General features: G+C 48.9%; 1 protein-coding gene across 2 annotated transcripts in view; it reads left to right on the top strand.

Moving 5' to 3' along the window:
* Positions 1–24,381, top strand: part of LOC144612067 (calcitonin gene-related peptide type 1 receptor-like) — a 55,120-nt gene that overhangs the window by 5,492 nt on the left and 25,247 nt on the right. Inside the window, exons 1-4 of one of the 2 annotated variants that reach the window (XM_078431608.1) lie at positions 4,299–4,419; positions 4,509–4,607; positions 18,059–18,206; positions 20,557–20,667. In XM_078431608.1, coding sequence (XP_078287734.1) covers positions 4,515–4,607; positions 18,059–18,206; positions 20,557–20,667 — 352 coding nt within the window. In that variant the 5' untranslated portion in view covers positions 4,299–4,419; positions 4,509–4,514. Of the gene's footprint in view, positions 1–4,298; positions 4,420–4,508; positions 4,608–18,058; positions 18,207–20,556; positions 20,668–24,381 lie in introns of those variants that run through there. The other variant, XM_078431609.1, reaches the window with a different exon arrangement.

The following is a 24,381-nucleotide window of genomic DNA, read 5'->3' as shown; positions in this document are numbered from 1 at the left end:
CTTGTATTCACTGGAGTTTAGAAGGCTGAGAGGGGATCTTATAGAGACATATAGGTGTATTTGGATAGCAGTAAAAGGATAAGTCCAAGTCAGCATGGGTTTATGAGGGGGAAGTCATGCTTGAATAATCTTCTGGAATTTTTTGAGGATGTGACAAGTGAAATAGATGAAGGGGAGTCAGTGGATGTAGTGTATCTGGACTTTCAGAAAGCCTTTGATAAGGACCCATGCGGGAGATTAGTGAGCAAAATTAGAGCACATGGTATTGGGGGTAGGGTGTTGACATGGATAGACAATTGGTTGGCAGACAGGAAGCAAAGAGTAGGAGATTATCCGGTCCTTTTCAGAATGGCAGGAAATGGCGAGTGGAGTGCCGCAAGGCTCGGTGTTAGGGCCACAACTGTTTACCATATATATTAATGAATTGGAAGAGGGAATTAGATGTAACACTGGCAAGTTTGCAGATGACACAAAGCTGGGTGGCAGTGTAAACTGTGAAGAGAATGTTGGGAGGTTGCAGGGTGACCAGGACAGGTTGTGTGAGTGGGCAAATGCGTGGCAGATGCAGTATAATATAAATAAATGTGAGGTTATCTACTTTGGCGGCAAAAACAAGGAGGCAGATTATTATCTCAATGGTGTCAGGTTAAGTAAGGGGGAGGTGACCTGGGTGTCCTTGTACACGTGTCACTGAAAGTTGGCGTGCAGGTACAGCAGGCAGTGAAGAAAGCTAATGGCATGTTGGCCTTCATAACGAGAGGATTTCAGCATAGGAGTAAAGAGGTTCTTCTACAGTTGTATAGGGCCCTGGTAAGACCACATCTGGAGTATTGTGTACAGTTTTGGTCTCCTAATTTGAGGAAGGACATCCTTGTAATTGAGGCAGTGCAGCGTAGGTTCACGAAATTGATCCAGGGATGGCAGGACTGTCATACGAGGAAAGATTGAAAAGACTAGGCTTGTATTCACTGGAGTTTAGAAGGATGAGAGGGGATCTTATTGAAACATATAAAATTATAAAAGGACTGGACAAGCTAGATGCAGGAAAAATGTTCCCAATGTTGGGGGAGTCCAGAACCAGGGGCCACAGTCTTAGAATAAAGGGGAGGCCATTTAAAACTGAGGTGAGAAGGAACTTTTGCACCCAGAGAGTTGTGAATTTGTGGAATTCTCTGCCACGGAGGGCAGTGGAGGCCAAATCACTGGATGGATTTAAGAGAGAGTTAGATAAAGCTCTAGGGGCTAGTGGAATCAAGGGATATGGGGAGAAGGCAGGCACGGGTTATTGGTTGGAGACGATCAGCCATGAACACAATGAATGGTGGTGCTGGCTCGAGGGGCCAAATGGCCTCCTCCTGCACCTATTTTCTATGTTTCTATGTTTCTATGTTACTATGTTACTATGTTTCTATGTTACTATGTTTCTATGTTACTATGTTACTATGTTTCTATGTTACTATGTTACTATGTTACTATGTTACCATGTTTCTATGTTACTATGTTACTATGTTACTATGTTACTATGTTTCTATGTTACTATGTTACTATGTTTCTATGTTTCTATGTTACTATGTTTCTATGTTACTATGTTTCTATGTTTCTATGTTCCTATGTGTCTATGTGTCTATGCCACTGTGCCGCCCTAGTGTTTGATGGAACATCACAGAGATAGGTTATTCTTCAAAACACAGCCTATTTGATTGGTACATCTCACTAAGCTTACTCGCATTATATTGGCTCTTTAATAGATTGGGTTATTATACACTCGGACAATTATATTTGGAAAGCATCAATCGGTTATAAGGTTCCAGTAAAAGGGAGTGTTGAGCATTTGCTAAAGAATGTTGAGCAAAGGAACATTCAAGACTGAAAGACAGTGTGGTGATAATGAACCTTGGGTCCTCCGACCACATCGTTGGTACCAGGTCTGTCCTGTTTCTTCTGAGGATATGATATTTGGCTGTGAGATTATTTCAGATCAAGCATGTGGAGGGCAATTATTTGTTCAAGTGCAGCAATTGCTCTCCAGAGCTTATTTAAACCCGTTGACGTTGCAGATTTAACATGGCTCACCTGGTGAATATAATGAACAGTGTGGAACTAGGCCTTTGCAGGGTACGGCGTATTGGAGGACCAGAAGGAGTAAATTGTCATCTGCTGCAGGTCACTTATCTGCCCCAGGCATTGCTGGGTTGTTACATCCGTAACTGTAGGTGTCAGATGTGGTGTAAAGCGAGGCTGCATCTCCTCCCATGCTTGCTTCTGACGATGGCCCCAATGAACAGTACTGAGGAGAACCCTTCTAGCTCAGTTGGACGCCTTTTCCCCCAGCACTGATGAGCGTCTTCTCTTTCACTTCTGACTGGCTTTTCTTTATCCTCTGTTCTCTTCAGCTTTAGCAAAGGCTGCTTATGGTCCACATAGAACATAGTAGGAGCAGGAACAAGCCATTCAGTCCTTTCAGTCATTCAACACAATCATTGCTGATCCTCCATCTCAGTACTTTATACCCACACTCTCCCAATGCAGTTTGATGGCTTAAATGAACACGAGCTGAAGCAGAAATCCTCCCTCCCTCCCTCCCTCCCTCCCTCCCTCCACAAAATAGGAATTTATTGTGGAAATATAAAAATAATAATGATTGATGTCTTTGATAAGGGGACTTTGAAATCTACTTGTCCTGAGCCAAGTTATCAACTAACTGCCCCTCAAATACCACATTATCGGAAGACTGCATTTGATTGTGATTTTTCCTTAAATATAATAAAAGGTTTAGCTTGTTCTCATACTAAAAATGAAGGCAAATGGCAGGAGTTTCTCTTCCTAATATATTTAGTTCCCTGCACATGCGTGAGCCAAAGATAATATATTGGGAATTCGCATTACAACCCGATAAAGAGTTTCGTAAAGAAAACAAATAATATTTAGTGCATGAGTCATGTTGGTTTTGTTTAAAGCAGGGACACCCAAACAGGCCCCAGGACCAGGCATGGTTTGCAGTAGCACTTGGCACGAGCTGCTACAGGGCAAGTGTTACTGTCGGGGAGGCCAGGGGGTTGTCTGCAGCCAGTTATGTCTTCTGTTGCAACCTTGCACTGTTGCAGAGTGCAGGTCATGAAACCGAGCTGAACGGGGTGGCTGCATTCGGGGGAGAGGATCATGTGGAGAAGCAGGGGGAGTGGAGGTGTATAGAAGATGGGGAGACAGTTGAGTGGGCTGAAGTTTTAGTGGGGATTATGCAGGGAAAGAGGAGTTGTTACAGAATATCATGCGTGGACGTTATATAAGATGTTGGTGAGGCCGCATTTAGAGTATTCAGTTTAATACCACAAGGCTTGGAGATTTCCTTCCTGGATTTTCCTTTGTACACTCACTTTTGTACAGAGGGAACTCGGTGATGGGGGGGGGGGGGGGGCGGGTAATGGATGGAGAGGGCGTGCTGAAGTAAATTCTTAAAGAGAAGATCTCCCTTTCTTCCCCTATGGACTGGACATGGGCCTGGAGGGAGGAATCCTGAGTTCCTTGGGATCCAAAGGTCATACTTTCTTTATTCATTCACAATATGAATGTTGTGAGCAAGTGTAGCAAGTGTACCAGGAGAAAGAAGGGAGTTACATCTTGAACAGTCCCAAGGTGCATTCATGAGGTCACGGATCCCAACACTGCATGATTTTGACTGTGGCTCACCCTTCTACTTGCTGGAGAAGTGGCAGATTGTGGAGCTGCTAGCTGAATATTCACCCTCAGAAGGACTCAACATGCCAATACTTTCCTTTCATGAATCCTTGTCTCGCAGGATCCCTCCTCTAGCCTGGGTGGCCTGACCATAGAGTTCCATCGACCCCACTGGTTGGTCCTGGGAGACGATTCTGTGCAAATGGGAGAACTGAGCGACCAGAGATCAAAATAGAACGGTTGCAAACAGGCAGGAGGGAATGGTCCAGGTTGCTGAGAGTCATAGAGTGACACAGCGTGGAAACAGCCCCTATGGGCCAACTTGCCCACATCGGCCAACATGTCCCAGCTACACCAGTCTGCGTTTGGTCCAGATCCCTCCAAATCTGTCCGATCCATGTACCTGTCTAACTGCTTCTTAAATCTTGGAATAGTCCTTGCCTCAACTACCTCCTCTGGCAGCTTATTCCATACACCCACCACCCTTTATGCGAAAATGTTACCCCTTAAGATTCCTATTAAATCTTTTCTCTTATCTTAAACATATGTCCTCTGGTCCTCGATTCACCTACTCTGGGCAAGAGACTCTGTGCATCTACTCATCTATTCCTCTCATGATTTTATATATTTCTATGAGATCACCCCTCATCCTCCTGCGCTCCATGGAATAGAGTCCCAGCCTACTCAACCTCTCCCCATTGCTCACACCCTCTAGCCCTGGCAACATCCTCGTAAAGAGAAGAGGTAAATAATTTGGATACTTGACCATCTGACTCCCAGCCAATCCGAGATGGTTAGTAAGCAACACACTCACCTTTATGCTTTCTTTGCAGTTCATCATGGTTTCGTTTACCCTAAGTGTGCAGAATATGTTTCACAATATGAAGCGGGGTGTGATCGTCTGTTTGCTCCTGGTAACAATGCTCACACAGGTGAGAATCATTAACTTTCAATTTGCTTTCTAATTTCTATTTAGAGAGATATCATAAATGAAATATAGATGTGAAATAATATGTAAATTTTGGATGTATAGTTATGTTATGTACACGTCACAAAGTTGCCTGATCATGGCATCATTACATCTGAGCATGTTCCGGTTGTAAGTTTTTCATTCAGAAAGGAGTGAACATCCCCAATAGCATTTGCCAATTTCCAACAGTGCAACATTTTCTCTTTTTCTTTCTCTCCTCCGCATCTCTGAGGAAAAGACAACTTCTTGAGCCTAAATTTGCCTTTGTTCGTTTTGTAGTGAGTCCAGACGAGTGGTTTTATCTGAATCCTTTATTAGTATCAAACCCGTAACAAACGCGACAGACTTCTTCCTGGACAAACACTACTTCACTTACTAATCTAATCTCTCCTCTGGTTTGGCGCCAAGCATTTAAATACCCCGCGCTTCCTTACCCCGTGACCGTAATCCAATCCGAGGGTTCTATTACCTGGCCAATCCCTATGTCCCTACATGACCCCCCCCAGAACCCTCGAAACCATACCTCACGGGCGGCCGAACCTCCCGCCCAGAACGTGTACGGATAGGGGAAACCGATACCCCCAGTGTGACAGGAGGCGGGGGGGACGCCGCCGCTGGAGGCGATGGGAGGTTCACCGGAGCGGCGGGTGCAGGTGACGTGGGGCACTTGATGAACAACGGCAGCCCGGGACCAACCATAGGCGGCGGAGGCCCAAAAGGTGGTAAACTGGGCGCCGCTGACGGGACCAGTCGAGCAGCCACAGGCCGGCCCCGGCGCGGCGGCTGAGCCACCGACACGGGGAGGTCCTGGTCTAAATGGGCCGGCTTGAGACGGGACACTGAAACCAGCTCCTGACGATTTCCTACCTGCAAGGTGAAGGTTACAGTCCCTCTTTTGAGCACCTGGAACGGGCCCTGGTAAACCGGCTGCAGAGGGGGACGGTGGCAATCTTTCCGAAGAAACACGAAATCACAGCTCCGCAATTCCGAAGGAACGTGAACTGCTGTGCTTCCGTGACTAGAGGTGGGGACTGGAGCCAGAGAACCCACCCGTTCCCGGAGGGAGCCCAAGACTGACGTGACGGATGGCGGCAAGGCGGGAGTGGAAGGGAGAATATCGCCCGGCACCCGCAGGGGCGAACCGTAGACGAGCTCGGCCGAAGATGTGCCCAGTTCCGCCCGCGGGGCCGTACGGATGCCGAGGAGGACCCAAGGCAGCTGGTCAGCCCAATCGTAGCCAGTCAGGCGAGCACAGAGGGACGCCTTCAGCTGCCGATGGAAACGCTCAACCATCCCATTGGCTTGGGGATGATAGGCGGTGGTCTGCTGTAATCGAGCACCATACAGCTGCGCCAGCGCGGCCCAGAGACACGAGGTGAACTGGGCTCCCCGATCTGTAGTAATGATCGCCGGGACCCCGAAACGAGCCACCCAATGCAACGCCAGGGCCCGTGCACAGGAGGCCGCCGAGGTGTCCGACAACGGGAGCGCCTCCGGCCAACGAGTGAACCGATCGACCACCGTCAGTAGATGAGTGTAACCCCTAGAATAGGGCAATGGACCCACCAAATCCACATGGATGTGGAAAAAACGGGCGGGGGGAACCTCAAATGTCTGGTGCGGGGGCTGGACATGACGATGGACTTTGGAGGTCTGGCACGGAATGCAGGCACGTGCCCAGGCTGCCACCTGCTTCCGCAGGCCATGCCAGACAAACCGGTCGGCCACCATGGCTGAAGTCGCCCTGATGGACGGATGTGCCAGGCCATGAATGGCCTCAAAAACCTTGCGCCGCAGAGCGGCCGGCACCACCGGGCGAGGGCGTGGGAGAGTAACGTCGCACCACAACTTGATACCTGTGGGGCCACACGCCACCTGTTCTAAACGCAGTCCCGAGGTTGTGGAGGCGTACACCGCGGCAGTTCCTTCCAGGCGCTGAGCCTCCGCTAGCTCCTGGAAATCCACATGGTCACCAACCACGGCTACGGAGGGAATGGCCGGCCGGGACAGGGCATCAGCAACGGCATTCAGCCTACCCGCAATATGACGGACATCGGTCGTGAACTCCGAAATGAGGGTTAGGTGCCGCTGCTGGCGAGCCGACCACGGATCAGAAACCTTAGCAAAAGCGAATGTCAAAGGTTTGTGATCCGTGTAGGCCACGAAAGAACGGCCTTCTAAAAAGTAGCGGAAGTGCCGGACTGCTAAATAAAGGGCCAGGAGCTCCCTATCGAACGCACTGTACTTGAGCTCCGCTCGAGAGAGCTGCCTGCTGAAAAACGCAAGAGGCTGCCATTCACCGTCAACCTGCTGCTCCAAAACCCCACCCACTGCCACGTCTGAGGCGTCTACCGTCAGAGCTGTGGGGGCGGAGGAGCGCGGGTGCACCAGCATGGTGGCATTGGCGAGGGCCTGTTTGACCGCAACAAAAGCCGTCTCCGCAGCTACGGACCATACCAACTCCGCGGGGTTACCTGCGAGACACTGAAAAAGGGGACGCATAACCCGAGCTGCTGCCGGCACGAACCGATGATAAAAATTGACCATGCCCACAAATTCCTGCAAGCCCTTGATGGTAGTCGGGCGGGGGAAAGAGCGGACCGCGTCCACCTTAGCTGGTAAGGGAGTGGCACCGGCCGGAGTAACCCGATGACCCAAAAAATCCACCGCGGACAGGCCGAATTGGCACTTGTCCGGATGGAGAATCAGGCCATGGTCTTGCAGCCTCTGGAACACCGTGCGGAGGTGGACCAAGTGCTCCTGGACCGAACGGCTGGCAATCAAAATATCGTCTAGATAAATAAAGACGAACGGCAACCCTCGCCCCACCCGGTCCATCAGACGCTGGAATGCCTGAGCTGCATTTTTAAGGCCGAAAGGCATTCGCAACCACTCAAACAGTCCGAACGGGGTGATGGTCGCTGTTTTCGGAATATCCGGCGGGTGGACCGGGATCTGATGGTATCCCCGCACCAAATCAATTTTTGAAAATATTGTAGCCCCCTCCAGGCTAGCTGAAAAGTCCTGAATGTGTGGAATCGGGTAGCGGTCCGGCCGTGTTGCCGCGTTGAGTCGACGGAAGTCACCACATGGTCTCCACCCCCCAGATGCTTTGGAAACCATGTGCAAAGGGGATGCCCACGGACTACTTGAAGGCCGAATGATTCCCAACCTCTCCAAGTTTAGGAACTCCTCTCGCGCCCTGGCCAGCTTGTCGGGTGGAAGGCGCCGTGCCCGGGCAAAAACCGGCGGCCCTTCGGTTGGAATGAAATGGACGACCCCGTGCTTCTCCGAAGGTGAATCAAAACGCTGGACGAGGAGCTGCGGGAAGTCGGCCAGGACCGCATCGAACTGACCGGGAGCCGTGGTAATGGACTGGATGACTAGGCTGGGTGGGGCGGCGCTTGTAGAAGCCTCTGGCCCAGTATCCCGAGGCCGTACATCAGCCAAGGGTTATAGGCCCCTCCCTCGGACGTCTGCGACCAAGGAAAACGCCCATAGGAAATCTGCCCCCAATATGGCCTGGCCCACATCCGCAACGATGAATTCCCAACGGTAAGTCCTGGACTCGAAGGACAAGGACATGGTCCTTTTACCGTACGTACGGATGGTGCTACCATTCACTGCAATTAGGGGCGGGCCCTTTTCCCCCACTCGAACTTCACAGTCATAGGGGGGCACAATACTTACGACCGCTCCCGTATCCACCAGGAAAACGATCCCGGTAGTCTGATCCGTAGCGTAGAGGCGGTGGTTACGGCCAACCGAGACTGCCTCTACAGTCGATCGGCCCCGGCGTTTCCCGGAAACGAACACGGGGATCTACAGCTTCGTGCCTCGCTGCCCCACCGCCGATGGAAAGAGCACCAGCGACGCCTATCCGGCTCTGTTGGTCGAGCCCGCTGCCAATGAACAGGCGCCGCCGCCCTCTCTTGGCGGGCCGGCTGCGCAATAGCGGCCGATGCGTCGCTCTCCCGGCCGCACCCCCGACTGCCGCTGGGCCTCGAGACCCGGTTAACGGAGCCGTCTCGGGCGTTGCGTTCCCTCACAAGCGTGTCTGCCTTCTCGGCGAACGCTACCGGCTCTTCAAAAGGGACGTCCGCCAACACCAACCTGACGTCCCCAGGTAGCTTCTCCCGGAAGGCCGCCTCAAACATCATACATGGCTGATGGTCGCCCGCCAAAGCCAGCATCTCGGACATCAGCTCCGACGGCAGCCGCTGCCCCAGGTCTGGCAAATGGAGGAGCTTCAGAGCCCGCTGGCTCTGGGCCCAGCCGAAGGTCCGCAGCAGGAGCTTCTTAAGCCCCACGTACTGCTCCGTTTGGGGTGGACTGGTCAGGTATCGGCTGACCCGCGCAGCCACCTCCGCCTGCAGACAGCTCACCACATGATGGTACTTCTCCTGGTCTTCCTCCACCTTCTTGAGATGGAACTGTGACTCTGCCTGCACAAACCACAGGTGCGGCTGATGGGCCCAGAATGGCGGTAGATGGATTTCGCCCGCGCTCGCTCCTGCCTGCGACATGTTGCTGCTTTCTTCCTACGTTCGAGGTCACCAATGTAGTGAGTCCAGACGAGTGGTTTTATCTGAATCCTTTATTAGTATCAAACCCGTAACAAACGCGACAGACTTCTTCCTGGACAAACACTACTTCACTTACTAATCTAATCTCTCCTCTGGTTTGGCGCCAAGCATTTAAATACCCCGCGCTTCCTTACCCCGTGACCGTAATCCAATCCGAGGGTTCTATTACCTGGCCAATCCCTATGTCCCTACAGTTTAATAATAAGTTCATGTTCATGAGTTCTAGGAGCAGAATTAGGCCCATCAAGTCTACTCTGCCATTCAATCATGGCTGATCTACCTTTCCCTCTCAACCCCATTCTTCTGCCTTCACCCCATAACCCCTGACACCCGTATTAATCAAGAATCTGTTAATCTTCGCCTTAAAAATACCCATTGACTTGGCCTTAATCTAGTGACTCCCTTCTCCTTATCCCTCAATTAAACGTAATAATCCTTTTCTTACGGTTCTTTAAATGTGCACCCACTCAGGCTTCTCTTTTATAGTTTGAACTAGACTAAGTGGACCCGTTGGGCCCAAACCTCTCCTGCATTGGTGCAGCACCCTCTCCTCCTCCTCTCCCTCCCTTCCCTCCCCCTCAACCTCCCCTTCAACCTCCCCCTCAACCTCGCCCTCAGCCTCCCCCTCAGCCTCCCCCACCCCCCCTTCCCTCCCCCTCCCCCTTCCCCTCCCCCCTTCCCTCCCCCCCACTCCATGCCCCTCAACCCCTCATCCTCTCTCCTCCCCCCTCCCCCCCTCCCCCCTCTCTTCCTCCCCCCCTTTCTCCATCCCCCTCTCTCCACCCCCTCCCTCCCTCCCCCTTCCCTCCCTAGGAGATAGATTTAAACTTTAAAATGTGAATAACTTTTTTAATATAACACCGATTTCAATGAAACACCTTCCATTAGCACCAAAGGGACGGCGGTGAGTAAGGCGGGCCTAGAATTGTCGCACTATCATGTACCGTTTTGGCTGTAGTTCAGGAACAAACAAACAAACAGAGAGTTTTAGTATATAGATGGTGAACGCTTTCCTTATATCTCACACCGCTGGCATTTGGGACAGACTCTGCCTCCTCTCTCCAGTGTTTTGATCACTTCCAGCAAGAAACAATCTGCTGTAGGAGCTCACCGTTCTGAAGTGAATGGGGGGCAGGAATTGTTGATGTTTTGTGTCAGAACCCTGCACCAGGACTGAGAGTGGAGAGGAGAGATCGCCGGTGTAAAGAAGAGAGGGGAGGTGGTGAGGTGGACTAGTTGGTGATTTGTGGTGAAGGATGATAGGTGGAAGGAGCTGGGAGGGGGAGGGGGAGGGTGAAGATAGAGACAGAGGCTGGAGGGTGATAAACAGGAACACAATTCTGGAAGAATGGAAGGGAATGGAATACTTTATTGTCACATGTGACTAGTCATAGTGAGATTCTTTGCTGCATACCCAATGTACACAAATAGCAGCCACCCATGCCGGCCCCTCCTTTATTCTCCCCCAACCCCCCCCCCCCAACGCCCCCCCCCACATGGCGCTCCCCCCAAGCCAGATCCTCCATTGTTCTTCCCCTCCCACCTCATGGCGGTCCCCCCACACTCTTATTGACTGTCGACCCATGAGGTTTCACCACCGCTGAGGCCTCACCGCTGCCGACGCCCCACTTCAGGCCACCATGGTGCCGACCCGGACCCCAGCCTCGGGCTACGTCAGCCAGAGAATGTCGAAGCAAGGAACTGCCGATACTGGTTTACAAAAAAACACAGTGCTGGAGTAACTCAGCGGGTCAGACAGCATCTGTGGCGAACAGGGACAGGTGACGTTTCACAGAGTGCTGGAGTAACTCAGCGGGTCAGGCAGCATCTGTGGAGAACATGGATAGGTGACGTTTCACAGAGTGCTGGAGTAACTCAGCGGGTCAGACAGCATCTGTGGCGAACAGGGACAGGTGACGTTTCACAGAGTGCTGGAGTAACTCAGCGGGTCAGACAGCATCTGTGGCGAACAGGGACAGGTGACGTTTCACAGAGTGCTGGAGTAACTCAGCGGGTCAGGCAGCATCTGTGGAGAACATGGATAGGTGACGTTTCACAGAGTGCTGGAGTAACTCAGCGGTTCAGGCAGCATCTCTGGAGAACATGGATAGGTGACGTTTCACAGAGTGCTGGAGTAACTCAGCGGGTCAGGCAGCATCTCTGGAGAACATGGATAGGTGACGTTTCACAGAGTGCTGGAGTAACTCAGCGGGTCAGGCAGCATCTGTGGAGAACATGGATAGGTGACGTTTCACAGAGTGCTGGAGTAACTCAGCGGGTCAGGCAGCATCTCTGGAGAACATGGATAGGTGACGTTTCACAGAGTGCTGGAGTAACTCAGCGGGTCAGGCAACATTTGTGGAGAACATGGATAGGTGACGTTTCACAGAGTGCTGGAGTAACTCAGCGGGTCAGGCAGCATCTGTGGAGAACATGGATAGGTGACGTTTCACAGAGTGCTGGAGTAACTCAGCGGGTCAGGCAGCATCTGTGGAGAACATGGATAGGTGACGTTTCACAGAGTGCTGGAGTAACGCAGCGGGTCAGGCAGCATCTGTGGAGAACATGGATAGGTGACGTTTCACAGAGTGCTGGAGTAACTCAGCAGGTCAGGCAGCATCTCTGGAGAACATGGATAGGTGACGTTTCACAGAGTGCTGGAGTAACTCAGCGGGGCAGGCAGCATCTGTGGAGAACAGGGACAGGTGACATTTGGGTTGGGACCCTTCTTTAGTCTGATTTGGGGGAGGAGGGAAAGAAAGATGGAAAAGAGGAGGAAGCAGATCAGTAAAGAAGATGATCATGGGACCATGAGGGGATAGGTGAAGGGCAGATGGAACCGCAACCAGGTGGGTGAGGAGGTCTGGTGGGTGAAATGTGTGGCCTATGGGTGGATGGAACCAGCTAGAGGACAGGGTTGAAAATGGGTGGTGGTAGGGGGGGAGTTATGAGAAGGGAACAAATATGAGAGGACTGGAGGTTGATCAAAGAAAGAGAGAGGAACACAGGAGGTAAGAGTTACCTGAAATCAGAAAATTTAATGTCCATACCATTAGGTTGTAAGCCAAGCAGAATATGCAATGTTGTTCCGATGTTGTTGAATATGCGAACATGTCTATCTCTGCCTTAGAAATATCCACTGACTTGGCCTCCACAGCCGTCTGTGGCAATGAGTTCCACAGATTAACTACCCTCTGACTAAAGAAGACCTCCTCACCTCCTTTCTAAAAGAGCTGCCTTTAATTCTGAGGCTGTGCCCTCTGGTCCTAGACTCTCCCACCAGTGGAAACATCCTCTCCACATCCACTCCATCCATGCCTTTCATTATTCGGTACGTTTCAATGAGGTCCCCCCTCTCATCCTTCTAAACTCCAGCGAGTACAGGCCCAGTGACAACAAACGCTCATCATATGCTAATCCACTCATTCCTGGGATCGTTCTTGTAAACCTCCTCTGGACCCTCTCCAGAGCCAGCACATCCTTCCACAGATATGTTGCCCAAATTTGCTCACATTAAATGTGCTCACAGTTTCCTCACTGTGGCCATGGCAATACAGAGAAAAATCCTATTTACATGCTAACCACTCAAATCATACCATACATGAGTACACGAGCAGACGAGTTGAACCGGTACTTTGGATCTGTCTTCACTAAGGAAGATACAAGCAATCTCCCAGATGTTCTAGTGGCCAGCGATCCTAGGGTGACGGAGGAACTGAAGGAAATCCACATTCGGCAGGAAATGGTGTTGGGTAGACTGATGGGACTGAAGACTGATAAATCCCTAGGGCCTGATGGTCTGCATCCCAGAGTACTTAAGGACGTGGCGCTAGAAATTGTGGACGCATTGGTGATCATTTTCCAATGTTCTATAGATTCAGGATCAGTTCCTGTGGATTGGAGGGTAGCTAATGTTGTCCCACTTTTTAAGAAAGGAGGGAGAGAGAAAACGGGAAATTATAGACCAGTTAGTCTGACATCAGTGGTGGGGAAGATGCTGGAGTCAATTATAAAAGACGAAATTGCGGAGCATTTGGATAGTAGTAACAGGATTGTTCTGAGTCAGCATGGATTTACGAAGGGGAAATCATGCTTGACTAATCTTCTGGAATTCTTTGAGGATGTAACTAGGAAAATTGACAGGGGAGAGCCGGTGGATGTGGTGTACCTTGACTTTCAGAAAGCCTTTGACAAGGTTCCACATAGGAGATTAGTGGGCAAAATTAGAGCACATAGTATTGGAGGTAGGGTACTGACATGGATAGAAAATTGGTTGACAGACAGAAAGCAAAGAGTGGGGATAAATGGGTCCCTTTCAGAATGGCAGGCAGTAACTAGTGGGGTACCACAAGGCTCAGTGCTGGGACCGCAGCTATTTACAATATACATTAATGACTTGGATGAAGGGATTAAAAGTACCATTAGCAAATTTGCAGATGATACAAAGCTGGGTGGTAATGTGAACTGTGAGGAAGGTGCTATGAGGTTGCAGGGTGACTTGGACAGGTTGTGTGAGTGGGCTGATGCATGGCAGATGCAGTTTAATGTGGATAAGTGTGAGGTTATCCACTTTGGTGGTAAGAATAGGAAGGCAGAGTATTATCTGAATGGCGTAAAGTTAGGAAAAGGGGACATACAACGAGATCTGGGTGTCCTAGTGCATCAGTCACTGAAAGGAAGCATGCAGGTACAGCAGGCAGTGAAGAAAGCCAATGGAATGTTTGCCTTCATAACAAGAGGAGTTGAGTATAGGAGCAAAGAGGTCCTTCTGCAGTTGTACAGGTCCCTAGTGAGACCGCACCTGGAGTACTGTGTGCAGTTTTGGTCTCCAAATTTGAGGAAGGATATTCTTGCTATTGAGGGCGTGCAGCGTAGGTTTACTAGGTTAATTCCCGGAATGGCGGGATTGTCATATGTTGAAAGACTGGAACGACTAGGCTTGTATACAGTGGAATTTAGGAGGATGAGAGGAGATCTTATCGAAACGTATAAGATTATTAAGTGGTTGGACACGTTAGAGGCAGGGAACATGTTCCCAATGTTGGGGGAGTCCAGAACAAGGGGCCACAGTTTAAGAATAAGGGGTAGGCCATTTAGAACTGAGATGAGGAAAAACTTTTTCAGTCAGAGAGTTGTGAATCTGTGGAATTCTCTGCCTCAGAAGGCAGTGGAGGCCAATTCTTTGAATGCATTCAAGAGAGAGCTAGATAGAGCTCTTAAGGATAGCGGAGTCAAGGGGTATGGGGAAAAGGCAGGAACGGGGTACTGATTGAGAATGATCAGCCATGATCACATTGAATGGCGGTGCTGGCTCGAAGGGCCAAATGGCCTCCTCCTGCACCTATTGTCTATTGTCTTTACACAAGTAAAACAGTAGTGCAATGTGAAAACGAAGTGCAGTATATAGTGTCACAGCCCCAGAGAAAGTGCAGATAAAAATGTGCAGGGGCTGTAATGCAGTTAGTTGGGAGATTGGGAATGCATCCTCAGCTTATGAGAGAAGGGTTCAGTAGTTTAGCAACAGCAGGAAAGAAGATGTTCCTGAGTCTGGTGGTACGTGTTTTCAAGCATTTGTATGTACTACCTGATGGGAGAGGGTCCTTGATTATGTTGGCTGGTTTACCGAGGCAGCGTGAAGTGTAAATAAGAATCAAAAGGGAGGAGGCTGTTTTGTGTGATTGACGGTTAATGATTTCTCTTGCCTGCCGTGGTTGTGGACTTTGTTGAGCAAAACTGCAACATTTCGATCGGCGCTGTCCTTCACTGTTTCCATTGCACTCATGGAACACACATTGCCACCTGTTTATCCTTCCTATCGGGAATAGTCTACCACAGTTTTCCCTCTGTTAAATTTCATCTGCTATCATTATGTTCTGTTGCTTATTTTCTCAAACTCAGTCTTTCTTGTTTACAACAGCACAAATGGAGGTCATTCAGTTCATTGCTTCATGCCTGCTTCCATGCAAATAACCCCATCAGTCCCAATCCACTGTAACTTATTTTTGATCATACACACCCATCAACACTCCTTTTGTTTCTTTTGCTGTTAACCCGCACTAGGGCAATTTATTAGCAGCCCGTCGTCTTTGCCAGCTCTGAGAGAAACTCCATCAACTCTGCCACCCACCAACACTGATTACAGGAAGGAGATAGAGAGCTTGGTAACATGGTGTCAAGACAACAGCCTCTCATTCAATATCAACCGATGAAGGAGCTAGTCATTGACTTCAGGAAAGGGGGTGGTGTACACGTGTCAGTCAGCATCAATGCTGAAGTAGAGCTGGTTGAGATCTTCAGGTTCTTGGGCATAAATATTGTCCTGGCCCAACCACACTGCGACTGAGAGCACACCAATTCCTCTACTTCCTCAGAAGATGAAGGGAATTTGGCATGTTTCCAATGACTTACTAACTTCTACAGGTGCATCATAGAAAGCATCCTATCAGGTTGCACCACAGCTTGGTTTAGGAACAGCTCTGCCCAAGACCGCAAGAAATTGCAGAAAGTGGTGGACATAGCCCAGTCCACCACACACCAACCTCTCCCCACCCATCGACTCTATCTACACTTCACGCAATCTCGGGAAAGCAGCCAACATAATCAAGAACCATTTACATCCCGGTCATTCCCATTTCTCCTCTCTTCAGTCAGGTAGAAGATACAAAAGCTTGAAAGCATGTCCCACCAGATTCAGGAACAGCTTCTCTCCTGTTGTTATCTGCACCTCTCTGTAACTGTAACACTATAACATTTTAACACTATATTCAATACTCTGATATTTTTCTCTTTGCACTACCTCCTGTACTTGTGTATGGTTTTGATTGTCCTCACATATGGTATGAATTGCCTGGTTAGCAAACAGTTTTTCCACTGTATCTCAGCACACGTGACAATATTAAACTAATACCAAACTAACTTATACACCTATAAGCCCACCAGGGCCCCAATTCCTCACGTTCCCTTTAACCTTACCAGGGCCCCAGACGTGTTCCCTTCAAACTCGCTGGGATCCCAGTCTCCCGCTCCCTTTAAACTTACTGGGACCTCTGTTCTCACAGTCTTCTGAGACTCTTCCGAACCCTCTATCCTGCTCCCTTTAAACTCACAGTTCACTGGAAAGTTTATATTATATTACTGGATAATATTTATATATTGTATTACCATAAAATGAAAAAAAGTGAGTTAAAAGTGTGCAGTGACATTAATAGAAGTAACATCTAATCATCCATAAAATCCCATGGGTGCCACATTATCAGTGTTATTATAGTGTGCAGTCATCTCAGAAATCACTGTCATACTGACTGCTCTTGCTGGTTCTTATCTATTGTTCCCTTGAGACCATAACCAATTCTTTCAGCTTAACATTTGCAAGTAATTTTCTGTCTTTAATGACTGCAGACAACTTGCGGTAACAAAAAAAATGAAGCTCTGGAGAATGTAAAGAGAACATATCTCTTGGACCTGATCATTTGAATAGAGATTACGGATCCATGAACGTTTCTGCCACAATGCCCTGGATTCAACATCCATTCCCATACTTTTCAAGGAAGGGGAGACATGAGAAAACTAATTTAAAAAACTTCAGATGCTAGAACTTTGAAATAAAAGCAAAAAACACTCGGCAGGTCAGCCAGCATCTGTCGAGGCATAAACGGTTAATGTTTCCGGTTGGGGACGCTTCATCAAAACTGAGAAAGAGCTGCAACAGTTTCCCTTTTCCTTGAAGCCAAGGAAATCTTGTGGTTCATTTTCACCACAAATGTACAATCCCTCCACAGCTCCATCCACGTCACATGGTTTGAGGGCCGTCCACTTCTACCTGAAACAGAGGCACAGCCAGTTATCCTGCACCAACACACTAATTCGCTTGGCTGAACTTGTACTCACGTTGCATACCTTCTCCAAACCCTGTCCCAGTTCTGACAAAGGTTGATGTACCTAAAACAGTAACTGTTTCTCTCTCGAAAGCTGCTACCTGATCTGCTGAGTGTTTCTGGGTTTATTATGTCTCAGAGAAAGATAGGCCTATTAGTTGGCATTGTGAAAAATGCTGGAATCTACTATTAAGAAACATATGTCAGTGTGGCTTTATAGGTGGAAAATTATGTTTGGAAAATGTAATTGATTTTTTCGTTTAGTGTTGAGATTTTGCTCATCTGGATTTTCAAGCTGCCGTCCAAGAGACTGTTACACAGATTGATTTATTCACAAAATGCTGGAGTAACTCAGCAGGTCAGGCAGCATCTCGGGAGAGAAGGAATGGGTGACGTTTCGGGTCGAGACCCTTCTTCAGGGATCTTGACTTCAGTACTGGGGGTGATTAAACCTGAAACTGTGTGTGTTGGTCGGCCTGACTCAGCAGCAAAACAATTAACAAGTAAATTACAAACCAACTGCAGCCTTACTTTGTGTACGCAGGAACTGCAGATACTGGTTTACACAAAATGCTGGAGTAACTCAGCGGGACAGGCAGCATCTCTGGAGAGAAGGATTGGGTGATATTTCGGGTTGAGACCCTTCTTCAGACTCTGAAGAAGGGTCTCGACCCAAAATGTCATCCATTTCTTCTCCCCAGAGATGCTGCCTGTCCCACTGAGTTACTCCAGCGTTTTGTGTCTATCATTGCTGCCTTATTTTCATATTTAACTAGTTCTGCTTTGTGTTGTGAAATATTAAGTGGGGGCTTTCTCTTTGGAAGAAAACTTAGCAAATATGACAAATTGCAGCATGCAAGTCAATGAAATAGAGATACAAGCATTACAACTGCGTAACAGTTCATGAAGGGCATTGAAGAGCTGGGCTTTGAAGAAATGCTTTTTCTTTCCAGTCAGCCTGCTGTGTACACACCACAATTCAACCCAATGGAGGAACAGCGAGTCTGCCCCCATTACTGACTGAATCACGGACCACAATAATGTCAGCACAATATAAATGCTACTTAAAAATCATCAGGGACCCACCTTATGAAACAAAAGGTATGTACACACACATTAGTTAACCTGGCACAGTTTAGAACCAATCTTAAACTGAACAGGCGCAACATATTCTCGTTTGTTAAATTATATGAGGAATTTAACGTGGCGGCACCTAACGGCTGCGGCTCGCTGGCAGTCTGTTTGTCTTTTTTCCCTTTTTGTTTGTGTGTTGGTGTTGGGATGGTTTTTGCTTTTGTTTTTGGCTGTGTATGTGTGGGGGGTGGGGTGGGGGAAACCTTTCTTTTTTTAGGTCTCTTCCTCGGGGCGCGGCTCGGGGCCTTCCATCGCCCGCGGGGCCTTCCATCGCCCGGCGCGGCTCGGCCGCGGGACTTAACAGTGCCCGGTGCGGCTCGGCCGCGGGGCTTTCCATCGCCCGGCGCTGCTCGGCCGGGGGACTTAACATCGCCGGCGCTGCTCGGCCGCGGGACTTAACAGTGCCCAGTAGGGCTCGGCCGCGGGGCCTTCCATCGCCCGGCGCGGCTCGGCCGGGGGACTTAACATCGCCGGCGCGGCTCGGCCACGGGACTTAACAGTGGCCGGTGCGGCTCGGCCGCGGGGCCTTCAATCGCCCGGTACGGCTCGGCTGCGGGGCCTTCCGTTACCCGGTATGGCCGCGGGACGTTTCAGCGCTCGGTGCGGCTCAGCCGCGGGGCCTTCCATCCCCTTGCGGGGGCTGTGCGAGTCGGTCGCCTCGGTAGGGGTCGAGCTGTCTGTCCATGGGCATGGGGGAAGAGAGGGGAAGTTTTGTTGCCTTCCATCACAGTGAGGGGGTGTTTGGAGTCACTGTGATGGATGTTTGTGTTGGGGTCGTGTGTCTTGTGTTCTTTTTTTTGTTGTGTTCTGTGACTGCTGGAAATGTAATTTTGTTCGGTATCTCGGTATCGAATGATAATAAAGCTCTGTATTCTGTATGTAAAGAGTGTGATACAGGCAGCTGACTCGCTGTCCTTTCACACTGGCACTGGCTACATTGGGTTGTCACCCTGGCCTTTTACCCTTCAGGCCCAGATTTGGTCAACAGATCCATCATTTACCAATTTTCATATTTTCTTCACTGCAAAGAATTGCCTTGGAATATTGTATTGTGCTGAAGGCATGACACAGTCTCTGCTTCTTACGTGGAGACTATCTAATTTACATTTTCCTCATTCCCAATTGTGTCTTGTTCTCAGCAAGATCTTTTTTGATTGATGAATGGTGTTAATGTGTCATAAAGTCATACAGCATGGAAGCAGGCTCTTTGGCCCAACCACGATGACCCATCTGCACTACTTCCTGTGTCTGGCCTGTATCCCTCTGAACCTTTCCTATCCATGTACCTGTCCAAATGTCTTTTAAATGCTGTTATAGTACCTGCCTCAACTACCTCCTCTGGCAGTTGGTTCCACACAGCCACCACCCACTGTGCGATGCACGCTATTAGTGTGCCAACATCGTGGGTAGAGGCTAAAGTGGCTTTTTCCTTGAGTTTTACAAAGCTTGTATCATAGAGTCTTACAGCGTGGAAACATGCCCTTTGGCCCAACTTTCCCCCGCCGACCAACATGTCCCAGCTACAGTAGTCCCACCTGCCAGCGTTCAGCCCATATCCCTCTAAAACCTGTCCTATCCATGTACCTAAGTGTTTCTTAAACATTGGGATAGTCCCAGCCTCAACTACCTCCTCTGGCAGCTCGTTCTATACACCCACCACCCTTTACGTGAAAAGTCACCCCTCAGATTCCTATTAAATCTTTCCCCCTTCACTTTAAACCTGTGTCCTCTGGTCCTCTATTCCCCTACTCTGGACAAGAGACTGTGCGTCTACTGATCTATTCCTCTCATGATTTTGTACACCTCTATAAGATCATTGGAAAGCAAGACATAGAGTAAATCTGATTTTTTTTTAAATGTAAGATGCAAAGCAGAGTTTTACTTTTCAATATAGTAGAGTGAGCCTGAGAAAATGCCTTTATCTCAGATGTCTCAAAATTGATCACAAAATTAAATGCTCTTCAGTTGCATGCAGTTTTGGGCATAGCATGATCCTACATAAAAATGGAGGGTATAACTGGATAACCTGCTTTTAGTGAAGCACTGGGGATAATACCTTCAAATAGGACCCCTGGATTGTCTTACAGCCACTTGACAGCCTCGGGTTAATGTCTCGCCTGGGACATCTAGTTCCCCACTCGTGTGTCTGCCTGGTTTACATGCTTAAGTACCTGGGGCCAGTCCTACTATAGAGCTATGATGCAGAGGGAAGATTGTCCAGCATGGAAAGTTCGGTGTTCAGTGTGAAAAAGTAGGAGACGTTGAATGAACCAGTGAGAAAGGCAGAAAGTGGAGATTAAAGCAGTCTTTTCCACAGGTTCCTACTGCACCCGTACTTGGGATGGATGGCTGTGTTGGGATGACACTCCTGCTGGATCAACCTCTGTGCAGCATTGCCCTAACTATTTCCGGAGCTTTGATTATACGGGTAAGGCAGTCAACTACCAGTCTCCCCTTATGAAACAAAAGGTCTGAGTTATCATCATCATTTTGTGAATTGTGATATCATACAGTACAATTGGAAAACCTATACATAGCTCCTCAGTAAAATGACACAGTGATGGCCACAAATGATTTGGGGAGGCAGAGGAACAACTATGGGACTGAATGGAGTCAGGAGACTGGGCAATGTTCAAGGACTCGGCAACGGACCTGAATGAATACGCCACAGTCGTTACAGACTTCATAAGGAAATGTGTGGAGGACTGTGTTCCTACAAAAACCTTCTGAGTGTTTCCAAACTAGAAGCCTTGGATGAACCAGGAGATCCGCATTCTTCTGAGGACCAGATCCCGGGCATTCAGGTCTGGTGATGCAGAGGTCTATAAGAAGTCCAGATACCACCTTGACAAGCCCATCAAAAAGGCCAAAAGGGACTTCCGCTCAAAGCTGGAGGATGGGGCGGATGTTGGGCAACTGTGGCAGGGCTTGAATGCCATCACCTCCTACACGGCAAAACCAGGAGGCAGCTCAAGCAACAGGGAAGCATCACTCCCTGACGAGCTCAATGCGTTCTACGCACCCTTTGATAGGGAGAGCACTGATGTGCCTTCCCGAGCCCCCATACAGTCACAGTCACAGAGGCCGATGTCAGAAGATCCTTCGGGGGGCTGAACCCTCAGAAAGCACCTGGACCTGATGGTCTACCCGGTCGAGTTCTCATAAACCTGGGGTTTTTGCGGACATTTTCAACCTCTCACTACTGAGGTCTGAGGTTCCCACCTGCTTTAAGAGGGCATCAATAATACCAAGAGGTGACGTGCTTCAATGACTATCGACCAGTGGCACTAACGTCTGCAGTGATGAAGTGCTTTGAGAGGTTGGTTATGTTGGATATCAACTCCTACCTCCACAAGAACCTCGACCCACTACAGTTTGCCTACTGTCACAACAGGTCAATGGAGGATGCGATCTGACTGGCTCTCCACTCCGCACTGGACCACTTGGACAATAAAAACACTTACGTCAGGCTGTTGTTGATAGACTACAGCTCGGTGTTCAATACCATCATCCACTCCAAGCTTGTCACCAAGCTCACGGAACTGGGTCTCTGCGCATCCCTCTGCAACTGGATCCTCGACTTCCTCATCCACAGACCACAGTCTGTTTAAATTGGCAGCAACACTTCTTCCTCATTGACAATCAGTACGGGAGCAGCTCAAGGCTGCGTGCTCAGCCCCCTGCTCTACTCACTCTACACTCATGACTGTGTAGTCGGACACAGTGCAAACTCCATCGTCAAGTTCACCAACAACACCACCGTTGTTGGACGAATTACAGATGGTGATGAGTCAGAGTATAGAAGCGAGATCGACCGATTGACCAAATGGTGCCAGCACAACAACCTGGCTCTCAATGTCAGTAAGACCAAGGAACTGATTGTGGACTTTGGAAGAGGAAAGATGAGGACCCACAATCCTGTTTATATCCAATGGTGGAGAGAGTCAAAAACTTCTAATTCCTGGGTGTGCATATCTCTGAAGATCTGTACTGGACCCAGCTCACTGACGCAATCATAAAGAAAGCTCATCAAAGCCTCTACTTCCTGAGAAGATTACGGAGATTTGGTGTGTCAGAGAGGATTCTCTTGGACATCTACAGGTGTACAGTGGAGAGCACATTGACTGGTTGCATCACGGCCTGGTTCAGCAACTTGAACGCCCAGGAGTGGAAAAGACTGCAAAAGGTTGTGAACACTGCCCAGTCCATCACATCATGGGCACTGACCTCCCCACCATCGAAGGGATTTATCGGAGTCAATGCCTCAGAAAGGGAGCCAGCATCATCAGAGACCCACACCACCCTGGCCACGCACTCATCTCACCCCTGTCATCGGGAAGAAGGTACAGGAGCCTGAAAACTGTAACGTCCAGGTTCAGGAACAGCTTCTTCCCTGCAGCCATCAGGCTATTAAACACTACAACCTCAAATATGCTCTGAACTACATAGACTATTATTATTATTATGATCATTGCACTGCTATTGTATGTCTTTTGAATATATTTTATATATATATGTGTGTATATATATGTATGTGTATGTATATATATATATATATATATATATACAGTGTATATGTGTGTGTGTGTCTGTACTTGTGGGTATGTGTATATATACACAACTATTTTTTCTCTCTCGTTTATCATATTGTGTACTATGTTTCCATATTGTGTTGTGCTGCAGCAAGTGAGAATGTCATTGTTCTATCCGGGACACATGACAATAAAACACTCTAGACTCTCTTGACCCTGCCAAATGAACGATGGAACACAATAAGGATTTGGGCAGCTGCAGCGCACCATCCAACAGATGAAGTGCAAGGTGCAGGAAGGAACTGCAGGTGCTGGTTTGCACCGAAGATAGACAAAATGCTGAAGTAACTCAGCGGGACAGGCAGCATCTCTGGAGAGAAGGAATGGGGACGTTTTGGGTCGAGACCCTTCTTCAGACTGAGAGTCAGGGGAGACGGAGACACAGAGATCAGGAAGCATTAAGGTGTGGAAACGAGACATCAAAAGAGATGGAGTTCAAGGAAAATGTAGAATAGGTCATTGTTAGCTTGGAGAAGGAGACAACAAAGCCAACAGATAAAATGTAATTGGGGACTGCTGTGGAAGAGCCTTCGCTGCATGGCTGTGGCTGCTGCAAGGCAATTAGGGATGTGTGATCAATGCTGGCAACATCGCTAGCAACACAGAATTCTATGAATTAAAAACAAAATTACAAGGTATTAGATAAACTATTCAGAATTTTCTGTTACCATGGAACGAATGAGATTCTACACTGTGACCATGTAGCTTTGTCCTTTTTACTTTTTCTGGTCCTGTCTGCAACCTTTGAAATGGACCGTGATGCTATACTCCACCAAGGCTAGCTGTGTAGTACAGCTGCTTCCACTGTTGTCTACCCTGACATAGTCACAATGCCTTCTCTTCTTGTCCCCACTCCAAAAGTCCTGGAGTCCCCAAGAAGTTACTCTTGGTCCCATCCATAGACTTCCTCAATGTGCAAGATACATCTTCCGGATGCACTGGGATGCATCCTCAGTGATGTGACCTGGTGTCAACGGGTGTTTCAGATCTCACAACATCAGACACCCTCGCCCAGGCGACCCAGCCGGGGTTGATCAGGCCCTGACCTGCGTCCCAGCAGCAACCGCCCACGGATCAGCCCTCTTAATCCAAAGCCATCTAGTGGCTTTCTCTGCGGCTTCGCTTGCGGATTGAATGGCCCTCTTCTTTGCCAGCCCCGTAATGCCCAATTGGTTGAAGACTTTGCAGAGTGAGCATCCTGCAAAGCCTCTACAGCCCACCTCTATGGGTTCATAGCGTGTCTTCCAGCCTCTGTCCTGGCACATCTTCACCAGCTCCTGGTACTTTGCTTCTTCCATACGCTCTCATTTGCTTCTTCCATAAGCTCTTCCCAGGGCACTGTCAGCTCCAGAATGATCAACCTCAGAGTGCCTTCATCAACAGCAGTGGGTCATATCCTACATGCACAGTAGGGACACCCAATTCTACCTCCTAATGCTGCTCTTAATTTCTGAAGACATGCTTGGCCCTCATCACCACATCTGAGAGCCACCAGTTGCATTACCTGGCCCAGCTACTTAGAGAGTAGTTTGTCAGCCTTGGTCTCCTAG

This window comes from Rhinoraja longicauda, chromosome 42 (genome assembly GCF_053455715.1).
Source record: "Rhinoraja longicauda isolate Sanriku21f chromosome 42, sRhiLon1.1, whole genome shotgun sequence".
Taxonomy (NCBI): domain Eukaryota; kingdom Metazoa; phylum Chordata; class Chondrichthyes; order Rajiformes; family Arhynchobatidae; genus Rhinoraja; species Rhinoraja longicauda.
The sequence above is the reverse complement of the archived record's forward strand: the minus strand, read 5'-3'. Positions and strand labels throughout refer to the sequence as shown.